Here is a 25,117-nt window from a genome sequence, read left to right on the forward strand (position 1 = left end):
TGTTTAAGTGTGCAAAATAATTCTTTTAATCTTTATTTGTAAATTTAAAAATAATTACAAAAAATTTAATTTGTTTTTTAATTTTCTAAAATTTATAAAATAACATTTGAAATTATGGATTTTGGGACTTGAATTTGAATTTGTGTTGATTTAAAATAAACTCTATGCATAATCCGTACAAATTAAAATTTTAAAGTAAAAATTTATAAATTTAGAAAAATAATGAAAAGATGTCTTCCAACTTTTCTATATAAATTTAAAAAATTAAAAAAATATGGTGATATTTTGCAATTATTTGACTAAAAAATAAAACTATTTCCACGAGAAAATAGTACCAAAATTGTTTGTTGTTATTCATTAATTTCGCATAAATTTTGTAAAATTAAAAATCAATGTAAATTTTTTTTTATAATTTTATTAAAACTAATCAAAATAAAAAATAAAAAATATTTTTCCATAACTAAATAGACCCTAATCTTTCGATAAAATTTTGTTGTAACACTAATTATTAGGGAAGGGTGGTATTAACATTTTTTTTTTTTTAATGTGGGACAATGCTTGCCTAAACCTTACCTACTAGAGTACTAAGACACACTGATCAAAGTATTTTGTAAGAACTTTTAAGTCCTCAATCTTTTTTTGAAACACTATTGATCCTTTAAGATAGACCTAGCAAAGTAGATCAGGTAGGATAATCTGTGACAGATTAGGTGAATTATTGGATGAAATCATAATTCATATTCAACTCGTTTAAGTGATAGATTGGTGGTGGTTTAGGTCAAATAATCAGTCATTTTCATATATAAATTTATTGTTATTTTATTAATAATTTATTTTGTGTCATAATAGTTGAAGTTGTATATGACAACTTGCGATTATCTTGTGTATTAATTTCTCTGGTAACTATATCAACAATTTTTACTAATTAACAAATTCTGATTCATGTAAGAAAAAAATATAAGAAATTAGTCCTAATCCATATCAAAATAGAAACTCAAACCATGCTAGTTTTTAAAAATCTAAACATCATTACTATTCTTAAATCATGTGAATTTCCTTGAACATAACTATTTTCAAATCGGATAAATCTTTTAAAATAAAACTATCAACACCATTATTATTTACTTTCTTCACAAACAAATAATTGCACTTTAAGAATATAATATGGAGGCACTTGCACAATAATAAGGGAGAGGAGAAGAAAAATAATCATACATAAAATATTTAGAAGAAACAATTTTTCCACATAAGATTTGAAATCTACCGATTATAGAAAATGCTATGTTAATACTTGATCCTATTAAAGCTTTACAAGACCCATATAATTATATTTCACACTTTTCATGAGAAAACATTAGAATAGACAGTCTAACCACATTATGTTTTAGATAACTAATCATATTTTTAGATTTTGAATAAAAAAATTAATTGCTTAATTTAATTTTTTATAAAATCATTCAAAATCAAAGAATACGATTAGTTGCATAAAATATGAAATGATTAAATTATCTTGCTTAGTAAATTTTCTATTTTATATAAACCTACACGCTAATGTGACACTCAGTAATTTGTGATTTTTAAATTTTATGTGACGGAAGCGTTTTTTAAAAGTCTTTTTTCAAATATTTAAGAGCATTTTAAATACTAAAATATTATTCCATTATGAAATCAACTCAACAACCCAGCCCATGCATCTTTAGACAAAGGCCAACAAAGCTTAGACCAGCCCACTTTTCAGCCCAAAAAATTTCCACCCATTACTTTTCAGCCCAACTTCTTTCATATGCAAGTAATAATAATAAGAAGTCTTGGAAGGGAAAAAAGGAGCTTCAATACCCTTAATAATATTATTATTTCCTATTTTTAGCATCTTATATAATTATCATAATAGTGTGCATCTAAAGTTCGATTTCTCATTTGTATTTTACCTAATAAATTACCAAAAATATGTCAATGGATGGACAGATGAAAATGTTTTCACCCCCGATTTGGTACTGCCTAAATGGGTTCAATGGACTTGTCCAGATTGAAATTCTAGGTCATAAAAAAAATCACAATAATATGCAATAATAGTATAATTTAATGCGATATTTTATGTCTAGATATTTAACTAGTCGTTCCAAAAATATGATGTCTATAAAAATTTACGAGACTCTTGAGAATTGTTTTCTTATATTTTATAAGAAATTTTATTTCTAATAAATATAACACGACAATTGCGTCCCGTTGATATGAAAACTAGTCATATATGAAATGACAAAAGCATCATATTTCATAATTAATTACTTGAGAACTGATCTCGCAAACCAAATGTATTAATCATGAGTTTTAGTATGGAGGGCTATCTTTTCGAAAACTCGTACCACATGTGAGAGTAAGTTAAGTTTTCTTTTTATTAAATATATGGGTTTTTATATTTAGTTTTGTTTGTGTGAGTTGTGTGGTAATTATACAACTTGGAAACCCGCAAACAAAATCTTATACATGTTTTTTCAAGCAATTTTTTTGACCATTTTTTGAGATGATGAGTTGTCTAAAATATATCGTGATTAGATTGCTTAACTTAATAATTTTTTAAATAAAATAAAATTATGATAGTCCGACGTCAAGTGTGGGGCCCATTTCGGACTTGTGCCTTTCCGAATCCCGAGATATCTCTGAGATACAAGTTTCTAGGGCCCTATTATTTTCATTTATAAGCCAATGGTGTACTGACTATGTATTTTTGCTACCTTACATTTTTCCCCTGCCTGCAATATTCATTGAACACAAACATAGCCTGCAGGCAGAGGCTGGTCAGTAGAGTCAGAGCTTCATCTTTGAAAAGTCGCCATTGAAGATTTCTTCAAGCTTCTTCCACCATTAAAACTCACTCATCTGAATTTACTTACCAATTTAAAATTTCTCGCAAATGGACAAAAATGACCCCAACTACTCACCATTGCAGGCAGGGGAAAACAGAGGAACATAAGCCGCATCTCAAGAGACAATGCCACTAATACAGCAAATTACTGGGGACAAACTGGTAAAATTACCTCTCCTTTCACCAAGGGCAAACTGTGAAAGTTACCTCTGAAATTAGAAAGATAAATTACACATCATGCCCCTAAAATTTTAGTGTGTTTTGAGAGGGTGAATTCTGGTGATATGAATTTGAATTTAGATGTAATTGAAAGGAAGACAACTTAAAATTATATTTAATTTCTTAAAAAATCTATACAAATTTAAATTTAAATTTGAATTTATGCTGCAAAATTCACACTTTTAGATGTTATTATTTTGCTATCTGAAATTTATATCATGATATTGCATGGGACGAAGTTTGTACCATTACTAGGGACAAAATGGGAAAGCTTTCCCAAAAATCTAAAAAATAAATACATAAAAAAATTGCATCGTATGTTCATGAAATTTTGCTTAGTTTAAATTGTCGTAATTTGATGCTTGCAAGTTTTATATTTAAGTCACTTTTTGGTGTCTGTCCGTAGATATTTTCATAATTAAAAATTTGATATTTACATTATTAGCCTTTAATTTTGTTATTTTTAATTATATTAGAGTAATTTTTATATTTAAACGGGTTTGATACATGAAAAATAAATTTTCTTCTTTCTTTTCTTTGACTTTTTTTTTTCTTAGACAAAATTCTTAGTGTAACACAATCTATGGTAAGGACCAAACTATTGCAATTAGAAGTCTAAGAAATGAATTGTAGTCTAATAAAAATGTTTGATCAAAACTTGTTTTCTTCTTCGGAATAACTATATAGGCTAACCATACACCAAGTCTCTTAGGAAACATCTTAATTAGTAATTATAATTTTCAAATTTCATGTTTTAGGTTGCATTTATTTATTTATGTTTTTGAACAACAAAGGAGCAACTGTATTAGAGTATACAAAAAACATACAAAGGAGAAAACATTACTGTTGCATCTTAGAGCAAAGATTTTAGGGTTTAAATTTTAAAAATTAAATTTTTTTACTATTTTTTGTTCAAATTCATACAAATCTTAAAATCCAAATATAAGATTTGAAATGACAAAATTTATGCTCCTGAACACAAGATAAGAAAAAGAAAATCTACTAATCTTGTGTTTGGTATGAGTGTTGGAGTTGAATTTTTGTTTATTTAGATGAAATATCATATAAAATTGAAAAAGGTTGATCGACACGGCCCGTGTCATCATGGGCCCATGTCTCAGATGAAATTAGTGGGCCCATGTGGTCATCCAACCGGTTGTTGACATGTGGGCCTATTCCATTCTTTAGCATTCCTTTAAAAAATTTTATTAAAATTTATTTAAATTCACATAAATTCAAATTCATAACTCGAAATTCATACTCTCAAACATAATTCTTGAGATAAACTTGCCATAAAAATTGAGAAAGATCAAACAACACGGGCCCATGTCTCAAATGAAATTAGTGGGGCCCATACTGTCATCCAACCCGTTGTTGACATGTGGGTTTGCCATTTTTTAGCATTGCTTTAAAAAAATTTATTAAAATTTACCTATATTCAAATTCAAACTCGAAATTCATACTTTAAAACACAATTTAAGAGAAATATTTAAATTCTTGAGATAAACTTGTCTCCAAGAAATGAAAAAAAAAATAAAAAAATCATACAAGACGATGGGGAGGGGATTCACCAACGTGCACGTGATAACTTGGGAAGTAAAATCCAAATATTTTTTTTCCACTTGGGGTTTTCAGACACTGACACAAACAGAGTGTAGCCTTTGGAAGTTTTAGTAGAAATTCAAAGCTTTCTTTCTGTGAGTATACAGAAATTCAATCTAAACTATACGTACACTCATACATACACATAGAAAAAGGCAAACAAAAAAGATTTAAAAGGAAACAATCACGCCAACACTGAATATCCAATTCCAAAGTCCCCAAAAGTAAAGAACCAAAAAGAGCCACACTGTTTTCAAATTCTCTCTATCCTGTTTCATTTCTAGCTCCCTCCACCACTCTCTCTCTCTCTCTCTCTCTCTCTCTCTCTCTCTCATGGTTTTGTTCATGGGTACTATGGGTAAAGGGGTGAGCAGGCTGAACTATCAGTATCAGCCACCCCCAGCAGTGGTGGCTCCGCCGCCCCCGGGCCACTGCCAGCGCCGGTCCATCGAGACACTCGTGGTGGTGTTGGCAGTGATCACGATCGCCGGGGTCATAGCTGGGATCATTGCCCGGATATGCGGGGGGCGGCATTTTGGCAGAAACGGGGAGAATGACATAGAAGGATGGATAGAGAAGAAGTGTAGGAGCTGCATTGATGGCGGTGTTCAGGCGGCAGCGCCACCGGAGGAAGGGAAGCCGGCGAGTACAGAGGAAGCAAAGAAATGAAAGCATGAAAAGGGTAAAAGGGAGCACTTTCGGTGCAGCACTGTATGGTTAAAGGGCCAGTGAAAGTAGTATAATTAGCTGTCTCTTCATTGTTGTCTGTTGCTAATGTGTCTTAGCTTTGCTTTTTCAGATTAGCAAATGCATTGATTCCCCTTTTCTAGTTCAATTCTTTTTTTGTTATGTATGTTAAACTCTTCTTCTTCTCTTCTTCTTCTTTGTTTTGGAATCATGTAGTGATGTAATATGTTAATATTCATATTTCCTGGTGTCATTGCGGTACTCCAAAACAAGTACGAGAATGAGATGTTATGAATGTCATATTTTTTGAAAATAAGCAAATGCCCGAACTTGATCATAATAGAATCATAATAGAATTATTACAATATGTTACTTTATAAGAGGCATCTTATGTTCTAATCATTTAACTGTCCTAGTTTTGAATGAGATGAATAAATTTAATGCTCAGTCCACCTAAGACAATGTCAAAAACTTAGTGGGTTGGATAAGAAATTTCAAATTGCCTTTACTCTATAGCTCCATCGGTTGATTTTCCAATGGATATGCTATTTTAATTTCAAAGTTTGATTTTGAGGGTTCTGTAATTATTTCATGGCAACGGTTAGTAAGTACAAGTACAACGGTAAAAGTGCATTTGGAGGCATGTCCAAGTGATGATGGATTGCTTCACATGTGGAGGATGAGGATCCCACACCGTCCAAAGAGAAGCAGGCACCACCGCTTTACAGCTCTTGTATTTTGCGACAGCTATAGACTGCAAATGATGACAAAATGACATTGAAACCAAACCAAGCCAAGCCTAGGGTTTCTTTTCCTTTTTCATCCCCTTGCTTCCCGCTCAAAGCTACTAGCTTCATAAAAAGAGCCAGCAGAGAAATATGTACCTTCTTGAATATTTCATTTTTACCTATTATGTACGTGGCTGGCTCATCAAGGCATAACACACCGACACATTTCAGTTTCTTTTCCCTGGCACCTATGGCAGGTAGAAATAGAATAAAATAAAAGAAAAAAGAATTAAATTTATAACTTGATCTCGTCATATAATCTCCATTTAAATTTTCATTGCATTCCTTCATGCTTCTATTTCATCTGCAAATCAAACATAATAAAAGATGGATATGCTACCGATGCTATCCAGACTTTTGAGAAAGAGATATGTTTATGAGTGACTACATATGTGTGCATGTGCAAGTGTGCTCTTTCTTGTACGATTTGAAGTTGTTCGACCAACTACCGTGTCATGGGCCATCTCAACTAGGCATATGGTGATGGGTTCATTTTTGTGCCTAGTTGGAATAGCACTTCAACACACCCATCACCACCAAGTCACAAGAATAAATACCATATATCACTGTTAAATTTCATATTGTCATGCAGGGTACATACCAAATTCTGAGTGGATGACAATACCTTGCAAGTAATTTTTTTTGCTAAACAAAGGTCAACTACTTTAAGTAGTACCATAATTTTTTTAAAAAATATTTTCGATCAAACTACATGAATTTATGTTTACTATATAATTGCACATAAAATGATAGACCCTATTATATATGCATGAAAGTGGTCAATACTACCATTTCATGGTACAAGATAAACTGGAGACTTTCCACAGAAAAACTCGTTATCAGTTTTGGGTACCATCGAATTACAGGCAGATACACAAAGCTTTGAATCACAAATAATTTTCACAGAATTATGAATAGTTTACTTGAAATGGATAACTCGCATCTGAGGAATTTTAATTGTTTATCTACAATAATTATGCTCGACTGCATTACTATTTCAGTACACTTCTTCCCAAACAAACAAAAATCCACTAAAGATTCAGCCTTGGAAATTTCTAGGCCCATGTGATTTTGAACTCATGTTTGGTATGATTAAATAGCCTAACCTAATCATTTGTCATCGGCGTAAGCCCATCAACATGAGCTGAACTAGAGCCAAAGAAATACACTGGGTTTTAAACTCCATTAGAGCTTCCATTCCAGTTCTGACTCCTCTGACCTCCCTCTTGAACGAAGATGGGGGGTGTACCTTCACCCGAAATTAAGTTTCCATCAACTAATATCTCTCTTTTTTTTTTCTGTTTCAATAAGAGTTTCAACACTGTCTTGCTTCATCTGTACATCATACATATAGGGGAATGTTGACTGAAACAGAAAGGAAACACATTAATTGAAAGCAACGATGGGTACATCAATAAGTTACTTGGTATGCATGAATGGAATGAAATTCGCTTGTATAGAATTATGTGTTTGCCATATCATTTTTTATTCCAATCTACTTTCAACCCATTTCATTCCAACCACACATTGGGTAAATGCAGAGATATTGAAACCTACAACAGGTTCACCATCCACAGTACAACCATAACTGTCACCACAGAAATCCAAAATTCAAAAGACAGATTGTTGACCCAGGAAAAAAAAAATTAAAAAATGACAAATGATTTGTCGAGGAAACATAAACCTGAGAGTGCCATATGTGGTATTATACTAGAATAATTAATGCCGAAGAGCTGAAGTTTTATCTCTCAAATACAAAAACATGCTTGCCAAAGATCAAGTTATTTTGACATTATGACAATGCCACTAAACAAAATAAATAAATAAGATCAAAGTTGTGTTTTCATAAACATTGTTCAGCATTCGCATTGCATTTCTACGTGTCTCTCTACATCATATCTACAAATTACAGTCATGCACTTACCCACCATAAGATAAAGGCTATAAGGAAAATTTTCTAGACTTCTGCTCCATTCTTTCCCTCCACTCAATTTATAAGAACCACCATGGAATTATAAAGTTGCCCTGCAGTTCAACATGTTTCCATATCAATATTCCTTTCATGCGCTATACTCTACATCTTACTCACCATAAGTTATTCAGAAAATTTCCCAGACTTTCACTCCATTCTTTCCCTCCATTCAATTTATCATAACCATCATGCAATTATAAAGATGCCTTTATAGTTGAACCTGTTTCTATATCTGTATTCCTTTCACGACTTATAATTTTAGCTTGAATAGTAACCATCCATTACACAATGATATATACATGCAGACAAATTCCTTCCAGAAGTGTTCATATTAGCTTTCCTTTAGCATGGTAACACCAACAAACACAGCCATGTCCAATATAAAAGTCATTTTTACTTCAGAATGCTATTAGAACCTTATTTCAAATTTAATTTAAAAAATTTGTCATTCCTTTGACATTGAACAAGTCAATAACGATCCATATTCACCTCCACTATTTCTCCTTGCACTATTTTGCAATAAGAACTTCAAATTCTTATACTCAAGTTTTCCGCCTTCGGAATCAAAACTACTGGTTTATGTTAGTTGACCACTTGTCTGAGACAGTTACATATAAAGCATCAACTTTAAAAAATAATCAAAACAATCATAAATAGTCAATTCAGATTTGAACAATCAAATGGCAATCAAATGGACTCAAATATACTGCAAAATTAACTTTCTTAATGCATCTTATTACCTGATTTGAAAATTTCCATCACATTATATGTGGACAAACTTTCTAATTGGTCTCCTAGTTAGCATAAACACTTGATAGAAAAGTTGTCTACCAGTCTTGTTAGTCTCAAACATGTAGAACATACGTCTAGCACTCCTTAAGACATGTCCAATATTTACACTATAGTTCTAATTTCAAACAGTTCTCAAATGCTGTTTTATACACACAAATGTCAGATTGGGATCTTATTTTTTATTTTAGGGCAAAAGACACTAACCTCTCTTGATGTTTCAAAAACCTAAAGGACCTCTCCTAAGATTTCAAAATTTCTACAAACCTCTCTTGAGGTTTGCCAAAAAGACACTAACCTCCCCTCGTATTTGCAAAAAGACAAAATTTTTTAGGGGTGTAAGTGTCCCTAAATCAAATGTCAAGCCGAATTTGACAGTGGTTTAAGGGTGGTATGATAAGTAACTATTATTTGATCCAGAGAATAAATGAACACGCATGCAGTCAAAATTTTAGCTTTTGTTTTAGTATTAGAAACAACATTACCAAACTGGTCGTCAGTTCCAGTTTTCAATTTTTAGTTTCTAATTCTGGTGTTGTGTTCATGCTTTTAGTTTCTAGAACTTTTGAAAATATAACAAACCCCTATATTATTCAACTTGCATGCTGAAACATCTTATCTTCACCTTAAGCACCCAATTCTGAATCCTGTTTCCACATCACCTTATTTGCAACCAATATATCAACACTTCCTTAATGTTATAGGTCATAGCTATTATCCCAGCTTCACACTCATTCTCCTTTTTTATGAGTAAAAATCCATCAGACTTCAATGTAATTTTTTTTCTATTTTCATGCAAAAGAACTAGACGGCCTGCATAAGATTGATTACCATGCATACAGGGCTAAATGCATTGACAGAAAATAAAAGAAAAATATGAGGATGAAAGCAATTCCTTAATAACCGAAATAAAAACTATAGCTTCCTTTGTCACACCATAAAGATTAGATCTGAAGAGCATACAACAAACTTCCCCACTAAATCTCTTACCATGCAAGCTGGGTGGACGAATTGGCTCAATGCCAACGATTTAGAAATTCTAGAATTGAATCTGTGAATCACATGATATCAACAATTCAGAAACTCTCAACTCATCAATGTCATTTTTACAAAATCTAGCCCCGAAACACTCATGAACTCCCTGTTTGGTCCTTGGACAAGAAGGGGGCCTTCACAGTCAGATCCTTTTACAAGAAACTTTTTATCCGGAAATCAATCAACATCCACTCCCCTTGGTCTGAATTATGGAAAGCAGCTGCCCCAAATAAGGTTACTTTTTTTACCTGGGAAACAGCTCATGGTAAGATCTTGATCCTGGACAACTTGCAGATAAGTGAGTTCTCCATTGCCAACAGATTCGCCCTTTGTGTGGTTGAGGCTTAATCAGTTGCCCGTACCCTTCACCACTGCCCCTGGACTAGAAATCTTTGGAATGTGGCTTTGTCCCTTATTGGACAAAGCTGGTTTCTGCTAAATCTGCGGGAGGGGAACTCTGAGCCTGGAGAGCGATCAAGGCAAAAAGGAAAAGAGGAAAGCTTAATGTCTCATTCCTCTTGCAATTTTTTGGTGTGCTTGGAAAGAGAGGAACAGAAAGGTTTTCAAAAATTCAATCTCGACACTTCAATTCAGCAAAGAGAAGTGGTTTACAGTGGTTACTAGTTGGCATAGCGGACTTGTTGCAAATAAGTTTAATATGATTTTTGATTTGTCACACCCAACAGGGTGATTGATTTCTTGTACTACAGTTTGGCATCCCCTTGATGCCCTTTTAGTGGGACTTAAGGTTTGGTTTTGTTGTTGTTATTGTAAAACCCCAAAACCCTAACCTTAGGGTTGTTATTTCATATCTTGCAGCCAGAGAGAGAGGGAGAGAGCCCCGTCACTGTCACTGTCACCAATCATTTCAAATGTGTTGTTCTAAAACCTAGATACAAGAAAAATCCTCTTATCAGCTGCTATCATTCCCACGTTACCAAAGGAGAACCACAACCCTAACAAACAAGTCACACGGACACCGGCTGCCAACAAGAAATAACAAACACCACAAGTTAGTGTCTCTATGTGCGCTTTTTCTTGTTTTTAAAAATGGCTACCTGGAGCCTTCTTGGTTTCTTTCTGTCCAGGGAAAATGCCAAGGACTTCTTGTTTATCATAATTGTAATTCTCCTTCTAATCAAATGCAAAAACGATACCAGTTGATAAAGTGAGCTGTTCATTGCACCTAAGTAGGAGCTAGGAGAAAGAGATGGATGAGATCAAATTAGATCCAAAATTTTTGCTCTTAACTGCTCAATTGGATCAGTGATCACTTTGAGAATTTTTGAGTTTTATACTAACCCTTGGGGGTCCACGTTATACATGTTTTCCATTAGCCCTATAAAGTAACTAGTTCTAGAAGAGTCTAGTCAAGTGAGTTCAATTTGTTTCTAAGGCCATGCTTGTGTTTGGCATATAGAAAATAAAAAGTTACAATTTTATTGATATACATGGTGTAAATTTTTTTATTTTATATAAAATACTAAAATAGGGTGGCAGCCCCACAAAACCTCTAAATAAATTTAAAACGGAAAAAAACTAAAACTCCACCATAGACAAATTTTTTTCACAATTGATCATTTAAAATCATTTTTCTTTTGCTTTAGTATCCACGCTAATTTTTTCAACAACTATTTTTTTTTTTTATAACTGCAAAAAAGAAACCCAGGTTATTAGACCCACTGTGTTTAGGCCACATGACTAGTGACTCTTTCATACCAAGTGTTGTACATAAATTTGCATTTAGATGAACCTGTTCCAAAAAGATAATGCTTATATCAGCACTTAACATTCACTGAATTTGTATCAACATTATTCGTTGATAATCACATTTCTTTTGTACATGTCGTCTGAATTCTGTTAAAAAATAACCTCAACATTTTTTGCAAACTACTATATCAACAGTTCCAAACATTATAGGTTATAGCTATTATCCCAGCTTCCCACCCATTCTCCTTGACTAAATTTTTGTCGCAAAGCTAGTCAATTTTTACCATGGATGAAAATCCATTATTCTTTGGAGTAATGTATTGACAGAAAAAGAAAAAAAAAAGATCTGCAGATGAAAGCAACTCCTCAATAACAAGGGTAAAAACTATGACTACTTTTACCACATCATAAAGATAAGATCTGAACAGAATGCAATAAACTTTCCAATTAAATCTCTTACTGCCAATGCTGGGGCGCACGAATCAGTTGATGCCCGTGATTCAGAAACTCCCAACTCATCAAATCTCTCAAACTCATGAGTCATGATATCAACAAACAATTAGGAATAAAAGAAAGCTGCAAATCAAGCCAAAAAAAAAAAAAAAAACCAAAAAACCTAAAATCATACCCCTAAGGTTGCTGTTTCAAATCTTACAACCAAGGAGAGAGCTCGCCATCACTGTCACTGTCGCTGAATAATTCAAATGTCTCATTCTCCAACCGAGACGCATGAAAAAAAATCCTCTTATCGAACTGCTATCATTTCCGCGCTATCATAGAAGAATCACAACCTTGACAAACAAATCATATGGACACTGAAGTCCAACCAAAAAAAAAAACCCTAAAAGCTTGTGCGTATATGTGTGCTTTTTATACATTTTAAAAAATTGGCTAATGTGAGCCTGCTTGAGTTCTTTTCGTTCAAAGATGCATGGAAGACCTGTTTGTCAAAATTGTAATTCTCTTTTAATCAAATGCAAAATTTATCAACCAAAAAGAAAGAGAAAGAAAAGAATCATTCAATCAAAAATTTTTGTGCTCCTAAATGCTCAATAATGAAATTGGGTCACTTGGAGTTTTATACTAACCCTTGGAAGCCCATGGTATACATGTTCTCCACTAACCTTAATAAAGTAACAGTTCTAGAAGATTCTAGTGAAGGGAAGCCTAGGCACAATAGTATAGTTGTCACTGTGTGACCTGGAGGTCAGGGGTTTGAGGCGTGAAAACAGCCTCTCACAAAAATGCAAGGTAAGGCTGCGTACTATAGACCCATTGTGGTCCTCCCCTTCCTCGGATCCCACATATATGGGAGCTTTGTGCAACGGCCTCCCCCCCCCCCCCCCCCCTCTCCCCCTTTCTCTCTCTTTTTCTAAAAGATTCTAGTCAAGCGCATCCAATTTGTCTCCTTGGTGTGTCTGTGATACCAGTTGAAGAAACAAAGTAGGAGAGAGATGGAAGACATTGTTTACTCCAAAATTTTTGTGCTCCCAATGGTTAGCTGACCACTTTTTGAGTTTTATACTAACCCCTGGGACTCCATGGTATACATGTTCTCCACTAACCCTATAAAGTAACCAGTTCTAGAAGATTATAGTCAAGAGCATCCAATTTGTGTCTTAGGTGTGTTTGTGTGATACCAATCCGTAAAACAAACTAAGTAGGAGAAAGAGACATAAGAGATTGATTCAATCCAAAATTTTTGTGCTCCAAATGCTCAATTCCATTGAGGATCATTTTGAGTTTTATACTAATCCCTAGCAGTCCATGGTACACATGCTCTTCGCTAACCCTATAAAGTAACCAATTCTAGAAGATTTTGGTCAAGTGCATCCAATTTTTCCCCAAGGTATGTTCGCATTTGGCAAAGAGAAAATAAAAAGTTTAAATTTTATTAAGGTGCGTATTATAATTATTTTTATTTTTTAATATACAAATAAGGTTGTAGCTCCACTAATGCAGTAAATGAGATTAAAATTGAAAAAAGAACTAAAAAATAAATAATCCACCTTAGACATAATTTTTTTTCCCATTATATCATGTAAAATCACATTTGTTTTGCTTTAATATCCAACAATATTTTCTTCTCTAACTATTATTTTTATAACTGCCCAGGTTATTAGACCTGCTCTGCTTTAGGCCACATGAGTCGCGAATCTTTCATACTGAGCTTCACACATAATTTTGTAATTAGATGATCCTGTTATAAATCAACACTTCAACATTCACTGAATTTCACCAACATTGATTGATCCTGTTCTTATATAACTCGCATTATTTTTTATATTCACATTTCTACTATATATCAACACTTAACATTATAGGTTATTGCTATTATCCCAGCCCCACACACATTCTAAAAAGGGCAGCCCGGTGCACAAAGCTCCACACCCATTCTCCTTGACTAAATTTTTTTGTCGCAAAATCTCATCAACCTTTTTCCATAGGTAAAATCCATTATTCTTTGATGCATTTTCCTCTATGCTCATGCAAAAGAACTACAAAGCTTGTGTTAAATCACTTACATTGCATGCACAGCTAAATGCATTGACAGAAAAAGAAAGGAAAAAATACGCTGAAATTCCTCAATAACAATATAAAATCTACAGCTTCCTATACAGCACCATAAAGATCAAATCTGAACAGCATGCAATAAATTTCCCCATTAAATCTCTTAGTGGACATGCTGGGGTGCACGAATCAGCTGAAAGCCCATGACTCAGAAACTCCCAACTCATCAAATCTCTCAATCTCATGAACAAGACAACAAATAACTAGGAATAACAGTCACAAATTAAACATAAAAAATAAATAAATAAATAAAATAAAAGTCCCTAAATCCTAAACTTTGGGTTGCTATTTCAAATCTTACAACCAGATAGAGAGCTCACTATCACCATAGCAGCCGCAAATCAATTCAAATGTCTCCTTCTCAAACTGAGACACATGAAGATCCTCATATTGACTGCTACCATTTCCATGCTATCAAAGGAGAATCACAACTCTGACGAACGAGTCATACGGACATTAAATTCCGACAAAAAATAACTAACAATCCTAAAAGCTTGTGCGTCTGTGCATGCACTTTTACTTTGTTTTAAAAAATGGATACTTCGAGCCTGCTGTTCTTTTCTTTAGGAAAAGACACCATGGATGACCAGTTTGTAAGAATTGTAATTCTCCTTTAATCAAATGCAAAAACAATACCCACCGATATAAAACGAACTAGGTATGAGAAAGAGAAAGAAGATATCGATTCAATCCAAAATTTCTAGTCAGGTGCATCCAATTTGTCTCTTAGGTGTCTAATGTATTTGTGCGATACCAGTCGATAAAATCAGCTAAGAACAAGAGACAAAAGATATCGATTCAATCCAAAATTTTTGTAGTCCCAAATGCTCAATTTCATCGGTGGATCACTTTGAGTTATATACTACCCCTTGGGAGTCCATGGCATACATGTTCTCCACTAAACCCTATAAAGTAACCAGTTCTAGAAGATTCTAGTCAAGTGCATCCAATTTGTCTCCTAGGTGTGTTTATTTGATAACACTCGATAAAATGAACTAAGTTGGATAAAGAGACGGAAGAAATTGATTCAATCCAAAATTGTTGTGCTACCAAATGTTCATTTTCATTAGGGGGTCACTTTAGAGTTTTGCTAACCGTTGGGGGTCCATAGCATACATGTTCTCCACTAATCCCATAAAGCAATCAGTTCTAGAAGATTCTAGTTAAGTGCATCCTATTTGTCTCCCAGGTGTATTTGTGTTTGGAAAATAGAAAATAAAAAGTCAAAATTTTATTGACGTGCATATTATAATTTTTAAAAATTTTTTAATATAAAATAAGGTTGCAGCTCCACTAAATCCTTAAATGAGTTAAGAGGAAAAAAGAATTACAAAAATTAATACTCCATCACAGACATAATTTTTCTCACTATTGATCATTTAAAATCACATTTCCATCACTTTAATATCCAACAGCATTTTCTTCTCTAACAATTATTTTTTACAACGCAAAAAATAAGCCTCGCTTATTAGACCTGATCAGGTTTACGGCACGAGTCATGAATCTTTCATACTAAGTTTCAACATAAATTTTTTATTTAGATTATCCTGTTCCAAAAAAATAATGTTATACAGTTCCACTTCAAAACACTTCTCAAATGCTGTTTTATACACACAACTGTCATATTGGGATCAGAATTTTATTTTATTACCAAAAAATTGCAAAGAAAAAATAACAGCAATAATGGTCCAGATGGAACATATTCTTTGGCAAACCAGTCTATCCAAGGCATTCAAGCCCCCGCGCCAAAAAAATAATATCACCTTTGTCAACCAACTCTACATAAAAAGAGCTAACCGAAAAAACTTTCTAGAGCTTCAATTTACGGACCATAACATCTTGTTGCTTCAATTTGGCACTATCACAACAGCATAAAGCATGGGAGAAGCCTCACAGCCCCCTCTTCTTCCCTCAGTTTAGAATCAAATAAGAAGTAGGATTTCAACAATTAATTGACTTCTCCCATACTAGTATAGTAGGATGTCATCGATCTTGCCTCCAAATTGGTAGGCAAACCAAATAAGAGAGGGAACTGGGAAGGATGAGAACCACACCAACAATCATTCCAAAAAGAAACCAATGAACCTTCCTCAATCTCTATTGTGTAGCACACCCCCTGATTATATCTGCAACATTCAAAATGCCTCCCAAAAAAAGGGCAAGATGAGATCTTATATAACAAATTCCAGCCTCCTTCACCTTTACTATGCATGCCTACAGCTACAAATTTCCATAAAGACTCCACATCCACTCCAAAGCTCCAAAACGACCAAAATCACTTCCTAATAAAGCTTCAATTATTTGTCAAATATGATGATTTTATGCCTAATCCCACGTGTTCAATCCCCACAGTACTGTCAACTTGCCATTGCCATATAAAAAAAAATTCCCTCCTAAAATTTTCAATTACAACCCATCAGATGCTGGAATAGTCACATGACATAAAACTAAATATAAAGGGCAGCCTGGGACACAAAGCTCCCGCGTATGCGGGGTCCGGGGAAGGGGCGGACCACAATGGGTCTATAGTACGCAACCTTACCTTGCATTTTTGCAAGAGACTGTTTCCATACCTCGAACCTGTGACCTCCAGGCCACACGACGACAACCTTACCGTTGCGCCTAAGCTCCCCTTTGTGACATAAAAATAAATATAACATTGTTTTAAAAAAAGCTTTTACCAAACTTAAAGCCCTAAAAAATTAAGATCCCCGTCACAGTTGTCTATCACAAAATTTCAAAAACAACCAACATTTGATTCTAGCTCCTCACTGGCAATCCTATGTATGTTACCCAACCAAATATATTAGCCAGCAAATCTACATTCTGTAGATTCCCAGCAGGTATTTGTTCACTGTTGGCCAGATGCAACTTAAGACCCAAGAGTGCTTCAAAATGTAACAAATTCCTCACCCATTTTAGGCTTCTAGCTTCTCATTTCAAATTCATACAAAATAGCTCATTATCACCACGCTGCCAAAGAAGTAAACAGGACAAAATCCCACTTCCATTTCCACTTTGCATATTAAACTGAGTAATAAAAATAAGGCACGATACAAGACCTATACATCAATTGCAAACAACTCCTTCACATTACATCCAAAGCCAATCATCTCCAACAAATAATTCGGGAAAAAAAAAAAAAAAAACAATAAAAGTGAACATCTTCTATGACTTCCTAATGTCTAGTTTACATGATATATATACATGACAAACTGCAATGCATCAGAATTCTGCCTCCCCCTAAGTATTGATCATCATTCAATAACGCACTTATACACAACTGTCAGAACCTTGGACAATCTTCTAAAAACTGTTAATAAGAGTTGGGGCTGCAGGCATTTAGACTTTGGAACTAAGAGTTAAAACTATAAGGCTTAGGCCTTTCTCAAGTTCTTCCTCAAAAAACAGAATTCATTAATTACTACCATTACTTCGTTTTTAAATACATTCCAAAGTTGATGAAAAAGATCAAAGTAAATCAGTTTGCACCAGATGATTTATTCAATCATCTATTGGCCTGAACAACCTCGCTTCCACAAATGATATTTCCAAGCACTCCTTCCATGATCGTTCAGTCTTTTAAGTTGTGATTTTAACTCCACCAGAACTCCATCGTTTGAATAAAAAATGTCATATGACTCCGCCCTTGCTTTCTTTATCTTACCTTCATCTTCATAAAACACATTGCTAACAGAGATCCCATAAATATCATTACCTGTATGCTGGAGCCATCTTACAGAGAAAATTTGTGTCTATACCAGATTTCAGCCAAATCTCTCATTCAATTTTTGTCCCCATGAAATATTTTAGTTTTCCATTACAGAATGCAAATTAACTTTTACATTTAATCGGCAAATTGTTTTCCATTTCTGAGGACTTAACATTCTTTTCCTCTGTGTCAGCCTCCTTTCATTCACATCATCTCAAATTTGCTATTGCACATCCATATACATGGATATATTTAAACCTAGGCACAAGTATATAAAAAATAAATTCTAAATTTGATCAAATTTTACAGATTTAGTCAAATTTTGAACTCTTTTACCTTATATTAATTTTAAATTGAATCAAACCCCTTTCTCTCTTCCTCAATATTTATGAATTAACCAATTCCTCTCTCATTATTATTTAATATTTGTTTGGCTTTTGATGGTAACAATCATCATCATTTCATCATTCTATATACATAACCATAATATCACCAATCCGACCACCAGTTTGATTCAGTGGTCCAATTGGTTCGACCAGCCAATGGATTTAAAGGGTTGCTCACTGGTCCAGAATATAAAACAATCCCGAGAACAACCTCCTTTGCTTCCTATTAGCCTCAATTGGTTCATGCCCAAATTTCAGCCGGATCTCCTTTGATTTTTTCTCAATGAAATATCTTTTTTTCCCATCACAGTATTCAAACCAGATTTTCCATTCATTCTGCAAATTGTTTCTGCTCATAGCCCATCCTCCACTTACTTTCCATCAAGCTCAAATAACATTTCTGGAATTACTTTCTTTCCTATGTTCAAATCAAACAAGACCTTCCATGTTTCAGATTTGTTACTCTCCTTTAGCTTATTCGCAAGTGTATAACTAGGATTACCCTACCACTGAGATGATCCCCAAAATTCTCCCATGAGAGCTTGGAAGCTGCTCCTTTCAGCCATTATATTATCATCAAACCAAAAAGGGCCCTTGCATAAGCTAATACCTTCTCCATCCAACAATATAGAACAATGATTTGATAAAATTCTCAGTAGGCTATGTTTGACCTTCAGATAATGATCTTCCAATTAAATGTCACCAATAATACATTCACCCTAGATAATCTAGACTCTTCTGAATTACTAGACCATCAGAAACATCTACTGTCAATAGTAAATTATGATTTTGTTCTCAAATATCTGAGACGAGCGTCATAGAGGAAGATACTAACCAGTCATTTAGTTCACAGAACTTTAGAGAATCTCCAGGAATGTTAGTTGGGAATACTTGATGCTCACGTTTGGTTCATTCAGGTAAATTGAACAAGACGGGTATTTTAGGATTTCTAGGAGCCTAGTATGCCCACAAAATATTACCATCTTATTTTTAGGTAACTCGAATCATGAGAAGGGGCATAGGACTCCCCGGCACGCAATCAATTAAATGTCACCAATAATCTGCATTGCCATTTGTCCCAAGACTGCCAAAACAGAAAATATATTCACAATTATCAGGTCAATTTTTAAAAAAACTTGAAACTGGATATTAGTCATTAAATCATCAACCTAACCAACGACATCTTTACTCATCATTAGAAAATAATACTCCCCCATGGTGCCTTTGGCTTGACAAAAAATCCACTCCACACCAAAAGAATCCCAAATACCACCAATAATAGCCTTATTGACAAAATAAATTTAGATTCTTTAAAATGTATAATATTTGCCTTCAATTTGCAAACATATTCCTTGCAATATGCCTCATCTCCATCCCATTTAAACCCTATCATTCCACAATATTAATAGCGATCTCTTTGTGGTTACAATCTTTCAAATAAGAAATTTTGCCTAATCTCCAGCCGCCCCATCTCTATTCAATTCACATGCTCCCCCCCCCCCCCCTCTGCCCCCAAACTTCTTGTCATAATTACTAAACAACATAATTTACTCAACTCACACATGTCTTTTCAATATAGCTTTCAATTAAAAGTGATCTTGTGATGTAGAGTTAATTTTTGAATAAAAATCAACCACTTGGTTAATTCGAAATCACATTGTTGGAGATAGAAATTAATTTTGAACCTCTCACTTTAGGAAGAAGTTAATTGTTGAAATTTCTTCCATAACTAATTTTAGGTCAATGATAATTTCCCAAACCACAACATGCTAGTATAGACGTAAAATTATAGTGTCAAATCATCTGCATTCTAAGGCTGCCCAATTTGGCTTTTAGTTTTTCTTTCTTTATCAAAACAATCTTCCCATTAGTTGCACTCATAACCCATTGCAACAAACCCAATGTTTAAGAGCTAAGTGCATAGCTCCTCTTTGAACTATTTTAAAATACATTCTAATTTCAAACATTTCTCAAATAATTTTTTATACACACAAATGTCAGATTGGGATCTTACTTTTTATTTAATTACAAAAATTGCATAAAAAAGTATATAACAGCAATTAGGGTCCAGAATATATTCTTCAGCAAACCAGTCTACCCAAGGCATTCAAGCTCCAAAGCCAAAAAAATAATACTACCTTTGTCAACCAACCCCATTTAAAAAGACCTAACAAAAAAAACTCTCTAGAGCTTCAATTTAAGGATCATAACATTTTTTTGCTTCAATTTGGCACTATCACAACAGCATAAAGCATTGGAGAAGCCTCACAGCCTCCTCTTCTTCCCTCAGTTAAGAATCATATAAAAAGTAAGATTACAATAATTAATTGACTTCTCCCTTACTAGTAAAGGAGTATGTCATCGACCTTGCCTCCAAATTGGTAGGCAAACCAAATATGAGGGAGAACTGGGAAGGATGAGGACCACCCAAACAATCATTCCAAATAGAAACCAATGAACCTTCCTCTATCTCAATTGTGTAGCACACCTCCAGATTATATCTGCAACATTGAAAATGCCTCCCTAGAAAACAGCAAGATGAGATCTTATATAATGAATTCCAGTCTCCTTCAACTTTACTTGCGTGCCTACAGCTACAAATTTCCATAAGGACTCCGCATCCACTTCAAAGCTCCAAACCACCAAAATCACTTCCTAATAAAGCTTTATTCGTCAAATATTATTTGAGTGCGGTTGCCATCATCAATCAATTCAAACGTGTTCTAAAACCTAGAGGTATGAAAAAATCCTCTTATCGGCTGGTATCATTTCCACGCAACCAAAAGAGAACCACAACCCTAACAAACGAGTCATACAGAACTAACTACTGACAAAAATAACAAACAACCCTAAAAGTTTGAGCGTCTGTATGTGCACTTTTTCTTTTTTTAAAAGATGGCTACTTTGAGCCTGCTTGTGTTCTTTCTGTCCAGGGAAAAACACCATGGACTGCCTGTTTTTCATCATTGTAATTCTCCTTTAATCAGATGTCAAAATGATACCAACTGATAAAACGAACTGTTCATCGCACCTAAGTAGGAGAAAGAGATGGAAGAGATCAAATTCGATCCAAAATTTTTGCTCCCAAATGCTCAATTGGATCAGTGTTCACTTCGTGAGTTTTGAGTTTTATACTAAACCTTGGGAGTACATGATATGCATGTTTTCCATTAACCCTATAAAGTAACCAATTCTAGAAGATTCTAGTCAAGTGAGTCCAATTTGTCTCTTGGGGTGTGTTTATGTTTGGCATATAGGAAATAAAAAGTAAAACTTTTATTGATACATGTTGTAATTCTTTTTATTTTTTTGATATAAAATACTAAAATAGGGTGGCAGCTCCACAAAATCTCTAAATAAATTAAAATGAAAAAAATTAATACTCCACCATAGACATAATTTTTTTTCACATTGACTGTTTAAAATCACATTTCTTTTGCCTTAGTATACCAAGGAATTTTTTCTCTAATTATTATTTTTTATAACTGCAAACAATAAGCTCAGGTTATTAGGCCCACTGCATTTAGGCCACATTACCTGTGAATCTTTCATGCCAAGTGTTGTACATCAATTTGCCTTTAGATGATCCTGTTCTAATAAGATGATGTTTATATCAACACTTTAACATTCACTGTATTTGTATCAACATTGATTGTTTTAAAATAGCCTGTAATATGCTTTATAATCACATTTCTTTTGTACATATCATCTGAATTCTGTTAAAACATCACCTCAACATTGTTTGCTACTGCTCTATCAACAGTTTCAAACGTTATGGGTTATAGCTATTATCCCAGATTCACACCCATTATCCTTGATTAAATTTTTGTCACAGAAGCTTGTCAATCTTTTTTCCATGGGTAAAAATCCATTATTCTTTGGTGTAGTTTCTTCTATGTTCATGCAAAAGAACTACAAAGCTTGCGATAAATTGCTTACCATGTATGCACAGCTAAATGCATTGACATAAAAAGAAAGAAAAAGATCTGCTGATGAAAGCAATTCCTCAATAGCAAGAGTAAAAACTACAACTTTTATCACGTGGTAAAGATCAGATCTGAACAGAATGCAATAAACTTCCCAATTAAATCTCTTGCCGCCCATGCTGGGGTGCACGAATCAGTCGATGCCCGTAATTCAGAAAATCCTCACTTATCAAATCTCATGATATCATCAAACAATTAGGAATAGCAGTCACAAATCAAGCCCAAAAAAACAACCTAAAAGCCTAACCCTAGGGTTGCTATTTCAAATCTTACAACTGAAGAGAGAGCTCGCCGTCACCATCACTGTCACCAATCAACTCAAATGTCTTGTTCCCAAACCAAGATGCATGAAAACATCCTCTTATCAGCCCGGACAAACAAGTCTAACGGACACCAAATTCCAACAAAAAATAACAAACCCACTGAAAGCTTTTGTGTATGCATCGGTGCTTTTTACTCGTTTTAAAAAAAGGCTTCAATGAGCCTGTTTAAGTTCTTTTTGTTCAGAGAGGATGCAAGGATGAACTGTTTGTCAAAATTGTAATGCTCCTTTAATCAAATGCAAAAATGATACCGGTTGATAAATGAACTAAAAAGAAAGAGACAGAGAACGATTCAATCTAAAATTTTTGTGCTCCCTAATGCTCAATTTCATTTGCGGATCACATTGAGTTTTATACTAACCCTTGGGAGTCCATGGTATATATGTTCTCCACTAACCCTAATAAAGGAATCAGTTCTATAAGATTCTAGTCAAGTGCATCCTATTTTTCTCCTTGGTGTGCTTGCACGATTCCAGTTGAAAAAACGAACTAAGTAGGAGAAAGAACGAACTAAGTAGGAGAAAGAAATAGAAGAGATCAATTTACTCCAAAATTTGTGTGCTCCCAAATGCTCAATTTCATTAGCTGATCACTTATACTAACCCTAGGGAGTCCATGGTATACATGTTCTCCACTAACCCTATAAAGTAACCAGTTCTAGAAGATTATGGTCAAGTGCATCCAATTTGTATCCTAGTGTGCTTAAGTGGATACCAGTCGATAAAACAAACTAAGGAGGAGAAAGAGACAGAAGAGATTGATTCAATCCAAAATTTTTGTGCCCCAAATGCTCAATTTCATCAGCGGATCACTGAGTTCTAATGTTCTATACTAACCCCTGGGAGTCCGTATACAAGTTCTTCACTAACCCTATAAAGTAACCAATTCTAGAAGATTCTAATCAAGTGCATCCAGTTTGTTTCCTAGGTGTGTTCATGTTTGGCAAATAGAAAATAAAAAGTTAAAATTTTATTGATGTGCATATTATAATTATTTTAAAATTTTAATATAAAAATAAAGTTGCAGCTCCATTAATGCCCTAAATGAGATTAAAATTGAAAAAAAGAACGAAAATTACTCTACCCTAGACCATTTTTTTTTTTTTTTTTCATTATTGATCGTGTAAAATCACATCCCTTTTGCTTTAATATCCAACAACATCTTCTTATCTAACTATTATCTTTTATAACTGCTCAGGTTATTAGACCTGATCTGCTTTAGGCCACATGAGTCGTGAATCTTTCATACTGAACTTCATACATAAATTTGTAAATAAATGATCCTATCACTAAAAAAAAAATGTTTATATCAACACTTCAACATTCACTAGATTTGTATCAACATCCACTGATCCTGTTCTTCTATCACTCGTATTATTTTTTATAATCACATTTCCACTATATATAAACACTTAGCATAACAGGTTATAGCTATTATCCCAGCTCCACAGCCATTCTCCTCGACTAAATTTTTTTTATCGCAAAAGCTCATCGCCTCATCAACCTTTTTCTATGGGTAAAATCCATTATTCTTCGATGTGTTTTCTTCTATGTTCATGTAAAAGAACAACAAACCCTGTGTTAAATCACTTAACATGCAAGCACAGCTAAAAGTATTGACAGGAAAAGAAAAGAAAAGAAAAGAAAAAATATGCTGATGAAAGCAATTCCTCAATAACAATAGTAAAATCTACGGCTTCCTATAAAGCAACATAAAGATCAGCTCTAAACTGCATGCAATAAATTTCCCCATTAAAACTCCTACTGCACATGCTGGGGTGCACAAACCAACTCAAGCCCACGATTAAGAAACTCTCAACTCATCAAATCTCTCAATCTCATGATATCTTAGGAATAACAGTCACAAATAAAAAATAAAAAATAAATAAAAAATGCTAAAATCCTGACCTTAGGGTTGCGATTTCAACTCTTACAACTGGAGAGAGAGCTCACCATCGCCACCGCCATCATCATCGCCAATCAATTCAAATCCCTCCTCAAACCAAGACGCATGAAAGTCCTCATATTGACTGCTATCATTTCCATGCTATCAAAGGAGAATCACAACTCTGACAAACGAGTCAAATGGGCACTAAATTCCGACAAAAAAATAACAAACAACCCTAAAAGCTTGTGTGTCTGTGAGTGTGCTTTTTCTTCGGTTTAAATATGGATTCTTTGAGCCTGCCTGAGTTCTTTTTGTTAGGAGAGGACGCCATGGATGACCTGTTTGTAAGAATTGTAATTCTCCTTTAGTCAATTGCAAAAATGATACCCACTGATATAAAATGAACTAAGACTAAGTATGAGAAAGAGAAAGAACAGATGAATTCAATCCAAAATTTCTAGTCAAGTGCATCCAATTTGTCTCCTAGGTGTGTCATGTATTTGTGTGATACAATCAATAAAACGAGCTAAGACAAAGAGACAAATGATATCGGTTCAGTCCAAAATTTTTGTGGTCCCAAATACTCA

General features: G+C 34.0%; 1 protein-coding gene and 1 long non-coding RNA gene across 2 annotated transcripts in view; one reads left to right on the forward strand and one right to left on the reverse strand.

Annotated features, from left to right (window-relative positions):
- Positions 1–4,894: 4,894 nt before the first annotated feature.
- Positions 4,895–5,748, forward strand: LOC131167356 (uncharacterized). Its single transcript, XM_058126134.1, has one exon. The coding sequence runs from the start codon at positions 5,018–5,020 to the stop codon at positions 5,351–5,353; it is 336 nt and encodes a 111-aa protein (XP_057982117.1). The 5' UTR covers positions 4,895–5,017; the 3' UTR covers positions 5,354–5,748.
- A 1,308-nt stretch (positions 5,749–7,056) lies between these two features.
- LOC131167357 (uncharacterized) overlaps positions 7,057–25,117 on the reverse strand; it is a 32,238-nt gene continuing 14,177 nt past the window's right edge. The window contains exons 4-5 of the long non-coding RNA XR_009140107.1: positions 24,551–24,868; positions 7,057–7,524 (exon numbers count right to left, since the gene is read on the reverse strand). This is a non-coding gene — a long non-coding RNA (uncharacterized LOC131167357). The remainder of the gene's footprint in view (positions 7,525–24,550; positions 24,869–25,117) is intronic.

This window comes from Malania oleifera, chromosome 11, assembly GCF_029873635.1.
Source record: "Malania oleifera isolate guangnan ecotype guangnan chromosome 11, ASM2987363v1, whole genome shotgun sequence".
Taxonomy (NCBI): domain Eukaryota; kingdom Viridiplantae; phylum Streptophyta; class Magnoliopsida; order Santalales; family Ximeniaceae; genus Malania; species Malania oleifera.